Source organism: Danio rerio, chromosome 1, assembly GCF_052040795.2.
Source record: "Danio rerio strain M-AB ecotype USA chromosome 1, GRCz13ab, whole genome shotgun sequence".
NCBI classification, from domain to species: Eukaryota; Metazoa; Chordata; class Actinopteri; order Cypriniformes; family Danionidae; genus Danio; species Danio rerio.
In genome coordinates, this window is record NC_141021.1 from 58,982,296 (window position 1) to 58,998,485 (window position 16,190).

The 16,190-nt window shown below is 41.0% G+C and overlaps 2 protein-coding genes across 3 annotated transcripts in view; one reads left to right on the top strand and one right to left on the bottom strand.

Moving 5' to 3' along the window:
- The window catches only part of zgc:65894, a 108,390-nt gene that overhangs the window by 21,915 nt on the left and 70,285 nt on the right, over positions 1-16,190 (bottom strand). The gene's annotated exons all lie outside the window — the stretch shown is intronic.
- Positions 1-16,190, top strand: part of c3a.2 (complement C3a, tandem duplicate 2) — a 37,072-nt gene that overhangs the window by 9,627 nt on the left and 11,255 nt on the right. The window contains exons 8-29 of one of the 2 annotated variants that reach the window (XR_015475516.1): positions 434-536; positions 1,329-1,449; positions 1,524-1,639; positions 3,666-3,821; positions 3,958-4,161; positions 4,255-4,446; positions 4,519-4,671; positions 4,761-4,890; positions 6,432-6,503; positions 6,809-7,006; positions 7,850-7,955; positions 8,096-8,184; positions 8,273-8,415; positions 9,483-9,689; positions 9,794-9,853; positions 9,985-10,070; positions 10,634-10,837; positions 10,947-11,022; positions 11,160-11,319; positions 11,414-11,509; positions 11,584-11,740; positions 14,934-15,097. Coding sequence is in view for 1 of the 2 variants with exons in the window: in NM_131243.1 (NP_571318.1) it covers positions 434-536; positions 1,329-1,449; positions 1,524-1,639; positions 3,666-3,821; positions 3,958-4,161; positions 4,255-4,446; positions 4,519-4,671; positions 4,761-4,890; positions 6,432-6,503; positions 6,809-7,006; positions 7,850-7,955; positions 8,096-8,184; positions 8,273-8,415; positions 9,483-9,689; positions 9,794-9,854; positions 9,987-10,070; positions 10,634-10,837; positions 10,947-11,022; positions 11,160-11,319; positions 11,414-11,509; positions 11,584-11,740; positions 14,934-15,097 (2,992 nt within the window). In the remaining variant the exon portion in view is untranslated. 2 annotated transcript variants of the gene reach the window in all.

The window sequence follows — 16,190 nt, forward strand, 5'->3', positions numbered from 1 at the left end:
TCCACCCCTGCTCCCCATCCTTTCCTAGATGGGTGGCACTTTGGCCCAGTGGTTAGCACTGTTGCCTTATAGCAAGAATGTCATTGGTTCTAGTCCTTGCCAAGCCAGTCAACGTTTCTATGCGGAGTTTAAACATTCTTCCTGAGCCCCGTCCCTTCAAGTGGACTAAATTAGTTTACTAGTGTGACTGTGAATGAGGAAATAAGGGTGAATTTGGATACAGAAAGAGTCTTAAATAGTCTAGATGATGTGTGTGCAAAAGGATCAATGCAAAGTGTTATGGGTAATGGAGTCTAGGTGTCAATCAGTGGAGCAGGATGAATGCCCTCTAGTTGAGTTCGTTGGCGTTCCATCTGGAAATCGTGACAGTGGAAAAATTAACATTAACGTCATCATTCAGTTCTTACAGCAGTAACTGCATATGCTTTCACAGGTATCTGTTTGGAAAGAAGATGGATGGAAATGCATTTGTAGTGTTTGGTGTGATGGATGGTGCGGCGAAAACAAGTATTGTGAACTCTCTGCAAAAAGTTCCGGTGAGAGACAATAAACATTTTTGCTGGGATTAAAAAGACATTGTCCCCGCTTAGTATTTGCTTGGTATCCATTTTGAAATGATTATTTAATATATATTTCCATATTTTATGTGAAGGCTTTATTGATGTTTTTATTTTTAGATAATTGTAATAGCGATGCGTGGGCCAGGTTTTTCCCCAAATAATTTCATGAAAGCAGGACCCGCAGGGATTTTGTTGCTCTCGTGTTTGTATATATATATATTTTTTTACACGAGTTGCACTTCAGGCAGCCAATACTGCTTTTTCTCCTGCTGCCACTATTTCTGAAAACAGGTTCCAAACCATGATCCAAACATTAGATTTAGCAGTCTGAACTATCTTCTTTTTATGATGTAAATTTCTGACCTTAAGTTCTCCTGCACCGTGTCTTCCATCTTTACTTTTACATCTAAGTTTTTGTGGCTGGCAGTGGAAGCTGCTTGGTGCTTTCGTGATGTTACTTGATGCCAAAGGTTTGGAGGCATCACGAAAGTTACTTTGCTATGTACTAGGTTTCATATTGTAACCTTATCAAGGAACTTAATGAAATATAAAAATAGATATTCCCAAAAAATGAAAGCAGGCTATAGAGAATTGCACGCAATTCTGGGTGCACTATGTATGCCTTGCAAGTTTTGTCTTCATGTCTTGTCTTTTGTCCTACATCCCTACTATGTTTTTTATGGTTCAATAAATAGTCATATTGTGAGTCTTTTCCCATTATTTATATATGTAAATGGTGTGTGTTTGTGTGTGTGTGTGTGTGTTTAGGTTGTGAATGGAGTAGGAACTGCAGAACTGACCAGGGAGATGATCACTAAGACATTTAAAAACATAAAAGATCTGGTTGGGAAGTCAATCTATGTTTCAGTCAACCTTTTAACTGAAAGTGGTAAGACTCGACAAATACTGTATGTTTATGTGTATGACTGTGTGTGAGAGGCTAATCAAAAGTGTGCATCTCAGGCAGTGAAATGGTGGAAGCAGAAAAGAGAGGCATTCAGATTGTGACGTCTCCGTACACCATCCATTACAAAAGAACATCACAGTTCTTCAAACCTGGAATGCCTCTGGGTGTCTCGGTATGACATATTTTACCCATTATTTTTTTAACAATTGTCAGCCTGGCTTTTCTGGTAAAATATACCATATTTGCTGTTCCCTAAAGAGCTAATAAATGTCCATCTGTAAACAAATCTTACAGTGCCATAATGTAATGCAGAGTTCACTGCACCATTTAGCCCTATTTTTCACCCGCCAACAGATATAGTAAAATTGCCAACAAATGCCTGAAATCTCATGCGAGCGACAATCGTGCAGTTTGAACTATCAAAGACACAATCAGAAAAATAGTACTGATATGTCATCAATGCCAACATCTGGACCTGTCGGCGCTTCAAAATCATGCTGTGGGAAATGGTTCTGAGAAGCTGCTGTGGTGGTCTTGGAGGAGTGGAGAGCATGTGACTGATTCTTGTGATGCTCCAAGTACATACGAGTCTTCGCTGATGTCCAGCGTTCTCCAGCCTTCTGCGCCTAGACTGCAGCTCTGCACAAGATGTTTGGCCATAGGAGAAATGGTTGTGCCCAACTGAGCCTGGTTTCGAGGTTTTTTTTATTTCTGCACTTTCGCCAATTGGTGGAGTTTTTTTTCTCTGTAGAGCTGTGCATTGATGGATTTGCTCCTCAATGTTTGGACCCTTAGTATTGAATATCAATGAGTTAGGATGATTACAAGAGCCCACACTGTTTTGGAGCCCCCTAGAGTTGCTATTAGTGCTGCTCGATTCCACCCCCCTTCCCCACTCTTAACTTTTTTCCATGACACAGGCCCAAACCCCTGAGCTAACTCCTCTAGAAGGGTGGAAGTTAGGACAATTATAAGGGCTAACGCCATTTTGGGGCCATCTAGAATTACTATTAAGAGCCCCAGAATCTCTCCCCCATCCCGCTTTTCATTCTTGTCTGTGACACCCATATCATCCCCCCCCCTTCCAGTTTCATTCACAACACCATCAGAATGTTGTCATAGGGCCCTCCATCATGGATGCGCCTAAATGCTAACCCAGAAAGTCGTGCAGTGTGAAAACAATGTTGATCTCACCCCTTAAAAAGTACACAGTGTAAACTGGTCATGAAATGCAATGGATGCATTCAACTGAATCAAGTGGAAACTCAATTGCTGGATTTTAAAACACTCGTGACATACAACGGGTTACTGTGTGCGGTTTTCCAGTTGCCTTTAATGAGTGTCATAAATGAACTAAATAAATGAGCATTTCTTAGGGTGCTTTCGCACCTAGACATTTGTTTCGGAACGTGTCTCAATTGCCCAGTACGTTTGGCAATATATGAATAGCGTGCTCGGATCTGCACCAAAACAATCGGTCCGCGATAGCCTAAATGAGGTGGTCTCGGCTCGATCGAAACAAACTCTAGAGCGGAACGATTGTAGTGAGAAAGCAATACGATCCAAGCCTGGCTATATCACAGTGTATTATGACATACGGCTATATGAAGAGAGAATTATGAGTAGGGCGGGAGGTCATTCCAGACATACCAAGTCTCCTGGAAGTTCCGGGAGCCTCTCGCAAATCCACATAGACTCCCGAATGCCAGCAAACAACTGATAATCTCCCGGAAATCGTGCGTCTTCCTCCCGGTCCTCAAATTTGTCATGCACCCTTTTCACCCCTTCCCTCCGCATCCCTCCTCGCTCTTCAGACATGTCGTGTGCACCCTGTCAAACACCACCAAACCCCCCCTGGTCTTCACATAAGTCAACCCCCCCCCTTCCAAAATAAACCGTGGAACTCTGACCAATGTGAGGACAGGTTACTCACACATGACTTGTAGCTATTTTGGTCCGTTTAGAAACTTTGCCCTGTGAAAGCGAATCGCACCAAGAGCAACAATGTAACAATTTTAAATCCTGTTTCAGAACAAATGAATCGATTCACAGGTGTGAAGGCAGCCGTAAACTTTTTGACAAGCTCACCATCAACACTAACAGCAACTTATCGTAAATGCTATTTTAAACAACAATTCAAACCAGGTAATCTCCCAGAACTGATGTTTCACCATTTTCTGCTCTGGGTTCTAAAAAAGGTTTACGTAACAAATCCTGATGAGACGCCTGCAAAAGATGTGGAAGTGGAGGTGCTGGTTGATGGAAAGGGAGGAGTCAGTGGTAAAACCAGAGACAATGGCATTGTGAAAGTGAAAGTCAACACTCCGGGAGGAGCCTCCACATTGAAGATCACTGTAAGACTTGCCATCTCATTTGCACTGATGTTCAGCCAGTTTTATTGGGAAATGTATTACTTGAAATATAGTAAACAAGCCAAGAGTAAATACTATACACATCACATCAAAAATAATGGATATATTGCTTTTGAAGGCGAAGACCAAAAATACAGAATACACCAGTGAACAGCAGGCAGTGAAAACAATGACAGCTCAGGCCTACAAAACCAAACACGACTCGAAAAACTACCTGCATATCAACATCGAGTCTGCAGAGTTTGAGATTGGTGATCAAATGACGGTTAATCTGATCACTGGACAAAGTTCAGGAGACAGAGATCAAGATTACACATACATGGTAATGATTCATGTTGTTTCTTATTCTTCACATGTATTCGTTGAAATGTTTTGTGTTTCATAATTGGTGTTGATTTTTCTACCTACTTTTTAGATCTTGAGTAAAGGTCAGATTGTTCTAGCAGAAAGATTTAAGAGGCAAGGACAAACTCTAGTCACTCTGTCTTTAACTATCACTAAAGAAATGGTGCCGTCCTTCCGCTTTGTGGCTTATTACCATGTGGGCAAAGATGAGGTGGTGTCTGATTCAGTCTGGGTCGATGTGAAGGACACATGCATGGGAAAGGTGGGTCAACTATCACAAAAAAAGTTTGATGTGCCAAGTCTGTATTTCTGACACATTATTTCTCGTTTAAAGCTCAACGTCGAGGTGAAGGAAAAGAAGAATACCTATGAAACAGGAAATGATGTCAATCTTCACATAACTGGAGATCCTGGAGCCAGAGTTGGTCTGGTGGTGGTTGACAAGGCAGTGCAGGTCCTTAACAAGAACAGACTCACTCAGACAAAGGTGAAGGGTCTCTGGGCATTATAATGAAAACAGGTCATGACCGTTCCTGACAAAAGTGTTACAAAACAAATGTGTTTTCCTCCCTCTAGGTCTGGGATGTCATTGAGAAGCATGATACTGGTTGTACGGGTGGAGGTGGAAAAGACAGTATGGGGGTTTTTAGTGATGCTGGTTTGATTTTTGAGTCCAACACCGCAGGAGGAACTGACACCAGAACAGGTTCCCCCATTCCCTTCAGCGATAAATGACCTGATAACATTAGATTTATTAACTGAAAATAAAAAGTTATCACTGGTCTGATGAGTAGTTGGATCCAAAACTGAGTGGTTACAAAAAGTGTGCGGACATATGTCCTGTATTGAAGGCCAGATCTGCTGCCAGTTACTGGATCAAATGCAGAGGCCTAATTACTTTGCCTGGAAAACCCAGGACTTAAGATAAAACAGAATTATGGCTGCCACTGGGAGAGAGTGATTAAGTTGGGTCTAATGTAGACGTTTTTTGTCTGATTGATGAAGAAACTGTAGAGGTTTAGTCACATTACTTGGGATATACAACCATAGAGCACTGCAGTAGCCCCAGTGGCTACTTGAATGTCAATGTCATATCTTGCAATGTAGGTCCTCTTTGGTTGACTAAAGATGAGTAGTCACTATCTGGTTGGTTGTCGCAGATGAAAGTAGGCCCTTAGAATCATCCTAGCCCCCCAACCCCAAGCCCCCCAGCAGTGCTCTTGCTTGTAGCTAATATCTAGATCATCTGTAGAGGCTGAGACACCTTACCTATAACATCCACCTATAGAGCTCTGCTTTAGCTTCAGTCTGACTTTGATTCTGGCTGCACTGAAGGGTGTAACATGGCTGACTGAAGATGAGACTCTAGCTGCGTCCCAAATCCTATACTTATGCACTATTCTACGCCATTTTGTAGTATAAATAGTGTAAGTAGTGTGTTCACACTGAAAACTTACCCGGATGATGCACTCATTCAGCCGCTAAAATGAAGTGTGGAATGATGGAAACTTCACGCACTCAACGACCGCAGGTTTGCTTACGTAGCGGAAGGGGCGGAGCTATCGAGCGCACATGTTGGATAACTTTATTTATTTTGGATGGTGAAAGCAAAGTTCTCATACGAGAGTGATTATAGCGCCTCCCGATGGTAAATGCGGCAATACTTACGGCAGGTATTATTTGATAATTCGGTTGTTTATTTCACTGATTTGGCAACCGTCAAACGTCATCTGGGAAACGGTTTGAATTTCCGCTTAGTGAAAAAAACATTAGTGTGCCATTTGGGACAACACTACATACATATACTATCCTGTTAAGTGTGTAAGTGCATAAGTACACAGTGCATGAGTGCATAGTGTAGAGTGTGCCATTTGGTACGCAGCTCTTGACTTGGTTGAAGGCCTACTGCCACTTTTAGGATCATCTGTAGAGGGTTAATTAAGTTGAGCATTGCATTTGACCAGTTTTTAAATGGCAAGATCTTGGACAGAGTTGTTCTGCACACTCTTGAAAAAAAAGGTTTGATATTAGACTACAGGTTTGAGCTTTTGACTCAAAGACAGACGCTTTGCTTTTAGATGGCTTTCGTTTACAATAACATTACACAGAGGTAAACACTTTAAAACAAATTTAAAATAATCTATTAAATATATTAAATGTGAAGTCAGTTTGTTTAAATCACTTTTAATTATTATTATTATTTTTTTTTTACAATAACCTAATTCGATCCAATGAATTGTCCTCTAGTGCCTGAGTGTCCTGCCCCTCTGAAGAGAAAACGTAGATCTGAGAGTCTTCAGACAATCACTACAACTCTCGGTAAGAGGCTGGTCTTTATTCACATTGTACTAAATAACCACTCTGATCTTTTGTTTAATTTAAATCAGTAAACAAGGAAATCAAATAAAACAGATTTATACAAATTTCAGGAAAAAAAATCCCTTTAATTTATTTCTATTGGGGTGTATAAATTCGAATTAGAGAGATTGCTCTTAGCCTTTTATTGCTGAAGATCCTGAACCTTTCTTTATAGGACACGGTCCACTTTTTAGAAAAATGTATCATCACACCTGTAGTTCTCTCAGTGTTCTTGTATTTGCTCTCCACTAATGTTGTCTTTTCAGCTGGCCAATACACTGAAAAAATCCGGCCATGCTGCTATGATGGGATGAGGAATAACAGAATTGGCTACACATGTGAACGGCGAGCATCATACGTCATAGATGGAGAAGAGTGTGTCAAGGCCTTCTTGCACTGCTGCAAAGAGGTGAAAAACCACAAAGAGAAAGAGACTGAAGAGGAAGAGTTGATTCTGGCTCGCAGTAAGTATCTTTACGGCTTAAGATATATCGATAGTGCATCACAGAAAAATACAGTATTTTACACTTTCACATTGCAAAATAGATGATCGTTTTTTCCTGAGATTACAGAGGTATAAGCTGGATCTAATTTGATTTGCATTGTAAACCTTTAAGTCATTTCTTTTTTGTTTGTTTTACAAAATTTTGTGCAAAATAGGTAATAATAATAATAATAATAATAATAATTCCGTACATTTTATATAGCGCATTTCTAAACACTTTAGAAGCGCTTTACACATTAGGGGGATCTCCTCATCCACCACCAGTGTGCAGCATCCACCTGGATGACGCAACGGCAGCCACATTGCCCCAGCCCCGCACACCACACACCAGCTAATTGGTGGAAACGAGAGAGAGTGATGAAGCCAATTACGAAATGACAATGGTTAGGAGGGCATGATTGCTTTTTCGAAGGACATCCAGGGCTTTTTAAAGGACCACAGAGTCCAAAGAGAGTCAGGACCCTGGTTTAGCATCTCATGCAAAAGACGGTGCTCACTGAGCAGTATAGAGTACCCATCAATATACTGGAGTGTTGGGACCCACTTAGACCGCAGGTTGAGCGCCCCCTGCTGGCCTCACAAACACCACTCCCAGCAGCAACCTAGCTTTCCATGTGGTCTCTAATTCCCTCCAATCCTATTCCAGGCACAGCCCTGCTTAGCTTCAGTGGGCGACCATGTGAGAGTTGCAGAGAGCGAGCTGCCGACTAGCAGCAGATTGTGCCTTTAACTTAACAATGCTTCACAATGTAATGTGCTGTGTGCTCTTAAAAGTATATTCTGATATTTATAATTACAAAAGGTGATGAAGACGAGGAAGGGGATTATAAAGACTATGATGACATTACATCACGCACGCAGTTTCCTGAGAGCTGGCTTTGGGAGGAGTTTGATCTCTGTGACAAGTGGTGGGTAAAAGGAGACTTTTAGACTGTAAACTGAGCCATCAAACATGACCTCTAGCGTATAAAACCAAATAAGTCAGGTGATTTTGCTTTATTTGAACAATAAGCGCAATGAAACATTTTGTATCTTTCTCATAACCCAGTTCAAAACCAAGCAAGGACAAAGTGATTTACCTAAAAGACTCTATTACTACCTGGCAGATCTTGGCTATCAGCCTCTCACCAACACACGGTAAGGTGATTCTGCAAACCCAGAATACGCATTCTGAAAAAAGCCACCATAATTAACCTTTTTTGTGTGGGTTTGTTCCTCCTCAAAGGCATCTGTGTGGCAGAACCTGAGGAGATCGTCGTTTTTAAGAGTTTTTTCATTGACCTCAAAGTGCCTTACTCAGCTGTACGAGGTGAACAAGTGGAAATCAAGGCCATTATTCACAACTACACCCCCAAACACCTGAAGAAGGTAGGTTTGACATTCAGAATTTATTAATAAATACCACACGCATCGTAGTAGCCATTTATACCCAAGTCAAATGACAGTAAGTACTGTTTCAGAAAACCAGTGCGAATTTGTGAATCACTCTAAAGAAAGTGTTGTATAATATCAAGCGCAAAAAATAGAAAAGTCTTTCATCATACATTTCATGTACATCTATTTTGGGATGTATATCCTCTAAATCAGGGGTGTTCAAACTTGGTCTTGAGAGGGTTGGTGTCCTGCATAGTTTAGCTCTAACTTCCCCCAACACACCTGTCTGGAAAGTTCTAATATACCTTGGCTGTTTCTCAATTCCAAGAACGCAGAGAACAGACTTGCGTTCTTGTGGAGACTGGTTTTGCCAGGTGTCCTCGGAAGAACTCAGGAGTCTGCAAGGACAGAGGATGCGTCCTGTGAGAAATGAGATGCTGCGTTCTTCCTGATGGTCACATGACCTTCACGTGTTTTAAATGGAATATTAAACCTCACCTCCAGTCGCAATGACTTCTGGGACTTCTAGAGCAAGTTCGGTGCTCAAGTCTGCATCAGTGCATCCTTAATATCAAGAACACATCTGGAAAGTTTCACGCGTCCTCCGTTCTTACAGTCTTGAGTATTGGAACTGAACTTTGGCAGCTGATGATGACGTTACACGAGAACACGAGGACACAAGACCGCTGAAGAACGCATATTGAGAAACAGCCCTTGAAAGACCTTGATTAGCTGGTTCAGGTTTGTTTAATTAGGGTTGGAACTAAAATATGCAGGACACCGGCCCTCCAAGACCAAGTTTGGACACCCTTGCTTTAGATCAGGGGTCACCAATCCTGTTCCTGGAGGGCCGGTGTCCCTGCAGTGTTTAGCTCCAACTTGCCTCAAAACACCTGCCTGGATGTTTCAAGTATACCTAGTAAGACCTTGATTAGCTTGTTCAGGCATGTTTGATTAGGGCTGGAGCTAAAATCTGAAGGACACCGGACCTTCCAGGAACAAGTTTGATGACCCCTGCTCTAAATGTTAAAGGGATTTTTATCTCCTGCTGTTTTCACCAGGTTCGTGTGGAGTTTTTGGAGACAGCAGGTGTTTGCAGTGCTGCCAGTAAGAAAGGGAAATACAGAACAACAGTAAATGTTGACAAGGACTCCAGCGTAGCAGTTTCCTTTGTGATCGTTCCAATGACACTGGAAAGTCAGCATATTGAGGTGAAAGCTTCAATATCAGATTATGAAGATGGAGTTAGAAAGACCCTGAAGGTGGTGGTACGTCTGATCCAGTTTCAGGACTTAATATGATAGATCTTTCTCATATGTTTCTCATATGTTTGTGGTGTACTAGGATGGTTAATAATATCTCCGTCTTTCAGTCTGAAGGTGTGCTGACTAAATTTCGAACTGAAAAACTGGAGCTTAACCCAGGCAAAAAAGGTTTGATTTACTATGAATCACACATTTTCAGTCATTCTAAGCTCAACACTTGCTTAGTTATAATGCAAAAGTGTACAAAATCTGTTCATGCCTCTTCTTTTACATTCTCTGTTTTTATGTCAAATGGAACAGGGGAAAAACCCTTAGTTCTTCGATCTGGTATACCAGCAGATCAGGTTCCAGGCACACCAGTTAACTCGTACATCACAGTTACTGGTAAGAAAATGTTTTTATTATTATTATTTTTTTTTTTAAAGAAGCAATACGTGAACAGTCATATTGCACCATGCATTTTAGAATCGTAAACATTGCCACATTTGGTTTTGCGTCTCCCTTTAAGATTCTTTTTCAGAATTCCCTGCAGTTTTGTGGTAGTTAGTCATTTGTTTTTACTATTGCTATTGTTTTGGTCAACTTTTAAGTCCATTTTATATTGTTAAGTGCCTAGGTTCATTTATATGCTGATTGTTGATGTATCTGAGTGTCTAAAGCAGGGGTGCCCAAACTTCGGTGTCCTGCAGATTTTAGCTCCAACTTGCCTCAACACACCTACACGAATGTTTCTTGAAAGCCTTGTAAGAGCTTGATTAGCCCAGGTAGCCCAGGTATGTCTCAGGCTGTTGGGGTTAAAACTAAACTTTGCAGGACACCGGCCCCTCCAGGACAAAAATATGCAGAAGCTCTAGCCTTTATGTCTATAATAAAGGTTTATGTAATCTTGTTACGTACTTGGCGATTCTTAGGGGCATGCCTTTGCTTTCTGTCTTTTATCCATCTAGGTGAAGAAATCAGTCAGTCGATTGAGCAGGCCATCAATGGAAGCTTCATGGGAGAACTTATCATCCAGCCTCATGGATGTGGAGAGCAGAATATGGTCACTATGACTTTACCTTTCATTGCCACTCATTATCTGGACAACACCAATCAGTGGGAATATGTTGGCATTGACCGCCGTAAAGTTGCCATTAACCATATCAAAACAGGTCAGGATACAACATATATATAGAATTTGAACCAAAATTAAAAAGCACTCTTGGATGTTCTCCCGAATCTTGAAATGCACATTCAAATTAATATTTGTTCTACTTTAAGGTTATGAAGGGCAGCTAAAGTTTCGTAAACAAGACGGATCTTACGCTCTCTGGATTGAAACAGAAAGTAGCACATGGTAAAACGTATATATTTTATTTACACTTGTCTGCATGTCCACTTTGTCATCCCATGTGTTATTTAATGTGAAATTCATGCTTGTAACAAATGATCGTTTGTTAATTATTAATTTGGTTGATTTTTGATTTGTTGAAGGCTGACAGCATATGTGGCAAAAGTCTTCGCCATGGCAAGTAAGCTTATTGCTATAGAGGAAAATGTGATCTGCAGCGCCCTCAAGTGGCTAGTTATGCACAAACAACTACCAGATGGCTCTTTTAAAGAGGATAAACCTGTATATCACCGGGAAATTATGGTAAATTGAATGACATTAAGATGCTATTTATAAACAAATTCCTGAATATATTTTATAAATTTGTACTATTCTGTTCACTTTTGCTTTATTCCAGGGTGGCATAGAAGGCCAAAACACTGATGTCTCTCTGACAGCCTTTGTCTTGATTGCCATGCAAGAAGGCAAAGAGATCTGTGGGGGAGCAGTTGGAGTGAGTATACCTCTTTGCCTTAAATAGTTGCATTTTTCTTCCTCTTGGGTTTAACATCATACACTTTTTTATAGAGTCTGCATGAAAGTATAAGGAAGTCAGTTGCTTTCTTGAAAAATCAGCTCACAAAACTGACCAATCCTTATGCAGCTGCGTTGACGTCCTACGCCCTGGCCAATGCCGACAGTCTTGATAAAGAAATCTTGATGAAGCATTCCACCAAAGGAAACGGTCAGTAACACCAACAGGCCAACGATATGTTAAAAAACATGGAACATTCGAATAAACCAGACTTAAATAATAACATAGTACTTTTCTAACACAAGTGCTTTACGCATTTGGGAGGAAGCTCCTCAACTACCATCTGTGTTTATCCCAAATGATTTGACAAACCAAATGATTTGGTGGAGAGGAGACGAATGAGCAGATTTCATATATGGGTTGTGTGGGGGGTGGGGGGGCTGCAGACAAAGGCCTGTGAGCACTGGGATTACACGTCTTTTCTTTTCAAAACATATTCTGGGAGTTTTTGTGAGCAAAGAGTTATGTCCATTGTTTAGGGCCTCATCCGAAGGATTCTACATTGCACTATATCAATTTTATGCAATATATCTTATTCACCAGATGGCTTAAATAGCTCTTGGAAATGATTTATTTGGACTGGTTGGGATGATTCTGTAGGGCACAGGTGTCTAATCAAGTTGCTGGAGGGCCGCAGCTCTGCAGTTTTATTCCAACCCTGCTTCAACACACTTACCTGTAGGACTAGTTTGATCAGGTGTGGTTAATTAGAGTTGGAACTAAACTGTGCAGAGCTGTGGCCCTCCAGGAACTGGTTTTGACACCTGTGCTGTAAGGGACTGAATGAAATACAGCAAACTGATTATAATCATAGATAAATACCACAGATTAAAGAGATAACAGTTCAAGTTCATTTATTTATAAAGCACATTTAAAAGTAGTCACAAGACTGACCAAAGTGCTGTACATAAGACAAGGTAAAAAAATAAATAAAAAGACAGAATATAAAAACATTGAAATAAAGCAAGAGAAACGTCTGTAAAAAAAAATTCTAAATTAGCGATAGAATGAACTATTAAAATAATCTTAAAAAGCCAAGCTAAAAAGGTAGGTTTCAGGAAGTGATTTAAAAATGGATGATGGAGCCATTCTCATCTCAAGGGGTAAGGTGTTCCACAACCGAGGACCAGCCACAGAGAAAGCTCTGTTCCCTCTACGTTTCAGCCTAGACTGTGGAACTGAAAGAAGATTCTGCTCACTCGACCTAAGAGATCTCACAGGAGTGTAAGGATGAAGCAGCTCTGAGAGATAGGATGGGGCTAGATTATGGAGGGATTTATAAACCAGTAAAAGCACTTTCAAATCAATTCAAGAGTTCACACTTAAGATACTGTTTGATAACTTGTTAGCAAGTTAGCAGGTTTGGCATGCTGTCCTGGGAGAGATCCCTGAGCTCGGAGATAGTTGAGCCCAGGGCTCCCGCCAGGTCCATAGAGCATGTGAGATGAGTACGAGATCAGGTGTTCTCGAGAGCTCCCCTCGGCAAAAGAGGAAAGGAGGACAAGGGGTGGATGGGGGGGTTTCTTCAGGAAAACAAAGATAAGGGAGTAGTTCTTAGCTAGGTTACTTATAGTGGGTTTGGATGGATCTGATTGGCGAGCTAATGAGTGTAGATGAGTGGCCAGCTGCGGTCAATCATATCACGTGCTCCTCTCGAAATTAGTTTGTGAAACTTCATTTCTGAATTGCACAGGCAGCCAATGAAGGCCGCTTAGAAGAGGGGTAATGTGGTCATATTTTCTGCTTTTACAAAAAAAAAAAAATGTGGCAGCAGCGTTTTGGACCATCTGAAGGCGAGAAACCTGGGATTTTGACATGCCACAGTAAAGTGCGTCGCAGTAATCTAACCGTGATGTAATGAATGCATGGACAGCCATCTTTAGAGTGGTGGGATTTAAAAAGTGTTTAACTTTAGACAGAAGACGTAGTTGATAAAAACTGGAGCCAATAACCGAACTGATCTGTTTGTTGAGTTTCAATGACTCAAAGATGACACCCAGATTGCAGACAAGGGGCGTTCTGAAGGCAGATAAGCAGCCCAAATCTAGTCAAGAGGCCTGAACGTTATCAGTAGGGCTTCATGGGTTTCTGGGAACTTTAACAGTATTCAGGTTCAGAATTTGTATAATCAAATGTAAAATAACACTGTTTTCTCCATATAAAAAAATCCATAAAATGAATCTTTATTAAAGCTACAAAAGATAACACTTCTTGTGCCTGAAAGTCTTAAAGTTGCTGATACTTATTTCTGTATTTTGATGCTTTTCAAAGTGAAATGCAATATTGAGTAGGAGGCAGGGATTGCTTTTGCGCATCATTCCCTCAAGGCAATAACAGTAAGAGAGGGTGTATTAATTTACAGTTGCTATGTCACGCTACAGTGACTCCACAAATCTCGTGTTTTTAACTGTGGCTCCAGGTCAAGGATAACCTCAACTCAACAATGCATATCCTGAGATGTTTACTACTGCTGATGCGCACATTGCCATATCAATGCTAAAATTAAATATGTTTGCAGTCCTAAGTTGCATCCAAAATTGCAAACTTTCATATTATATAGTATGCAAGAAGAGTAGTATGTTTGAATTCATAGAAATTAAAAAAGAAGTACCCAGATGACCTACTACTTCCAGCAAGATTCTAAAGTGTGCATTGTGCTATCCCAAGATACTCCTCAAGAGAATTCATGAATGAAAGTGAAGCAACACAACTGGTGCAGGTAGATCAGGTGATGATGACAAAGTGGCGGATGTAGTACATCCAGAGATAGATTTATTCTGACATTCATACTTTATAGAGCATACTTTTTTATCGATGGAGTGGTACAATTTAAATTAAGATGCAGATTAAGGCATGGGCAATGTGGGAAGTCGCCCAGGTTGGCATTTTGCTAGGGGCGGCATGACCATTGTTTGGCTAGAGCTTCAGTTAAGCTTGCATCGCTACTGAATGCAGTACCTAATGAGTAGAAGGTGATTCCGGACGCAGCCTAGTCATTACTATACTGGGACACTAGAACCCACACAAACCACAGAGTGAGCACCCCCTGCTGGCCTCATTAGCTCTCTTTACACTGCAACCTACCCTAGTTTTTCCATGCTGTCTCCAATCCAGGTATTGATCAGGTCATCTCTGCTTAGCTTCAGTGGGTGACCACATAAGTTCTGCAGAGTGATAGATGCTGTATGAAAGCATTACATAAGAACTTTGCTGTAACGGAACATTATTTAAATGACTCCATTTAGAACAGAAGCACAAACAGCTCATCATGAAATGAAGTGAAAGTAGTGACATGTTAATCTTCATCTCTGAATGTTTCTCGTCCTGTTTCTGTTCAAAACAGATGGCAGGTTCTGGAATGTCCCTGGATGGCATTATCACTCAATAGAGGCGACGGCCTATGCTGTGCTGGCACTCGTGAAGGCCAAAGACTATGATACAGCAGGAGAGGCAGTGCATTGGCTGGCCAAACAAAAGTCTAGTCATGGTGGTTATGACACTACACAGGTACAGTAACACCTCATCTTTTCACAATAGCTCGAGAACACAGTGTCTGCTTGTTATGAAAACCATGACATCTGAAATACTGTATCAAACCCTCTTCTACGGTATCATACCTGTAGATCACAATAACCACAGGTACAAATGAGCAGGGTGTCTCACTACTTACTGTAGAAATGTCCAGCTTTGTTTGCATTCGTGTAAGTTAAGCCTATTCCTAAGAAGTGCTACTGTATTTCCGGCAAAACTATGAATGGCACAGCTGATGCTGTTTATCATGTGAACGACAACATGGAGGATGCAGAGCAGCTAAATTTATTTCATAACATAAAATATGCTTTATTGTTGTGAAGTAGATTTCAAGAGTCCACACTTAGCTGATGATTGATAATAAAGCGTATTTGGCATGCTGTTCCAGGAGAGAGCCCTGAGCTCAGAATATGCTTGAGCCCGAGGCTCCCTCCAGTTTCAAATGCGAGAGGAGAGTTTAAGCTCAGGTAGGTCTCGGGAACTTCCCCTAATCGTGAAATTGCTATTTTGAAGTAGTCAATTTACTTATGGTGTATGTCTTTGGATGGTGGGAGGAAACTGAAAAACCCGGGGAAAACCCACACGAACACGTGGAGAACATGCAAACACAGAAACCCCAACCGCCTGGGAGAGGGCCGAATCAGCGGCGTTCTTGCTGTGAGGCAACAGTGCTACCCACTGGGCCGCCGTGCCACCCTATCAGAGAAGGGGAGGAATAGGGGTGGAAGGTGGGATTCTTCAAGAAGAAGATGACTGGAGTGGAAAGCTGTGATAGTTTATAGTGTGTCTGTATTCATCTGATTGGTGCGAATGTACTGAGGTAATGCAGTACCAGCTGTGTTCAACCAAAAGCACGTGATCCTCTCAAAATTAGTTTATAAATGAACCACACTTCAAATAAAACAAAGTACATGTAATACAGCAAGCAATTTTAGACAAACAAGTGTCCACAGAAAAAGTCAAACTTTTCAAATAAAGGTTGTAAAGCGATTGGTTTAACTTATCGAAAGGTTAAAAAGGTTTCATTTTTCCCAACAATACAATTGAATGTCCATGTGAAATTAGTTGT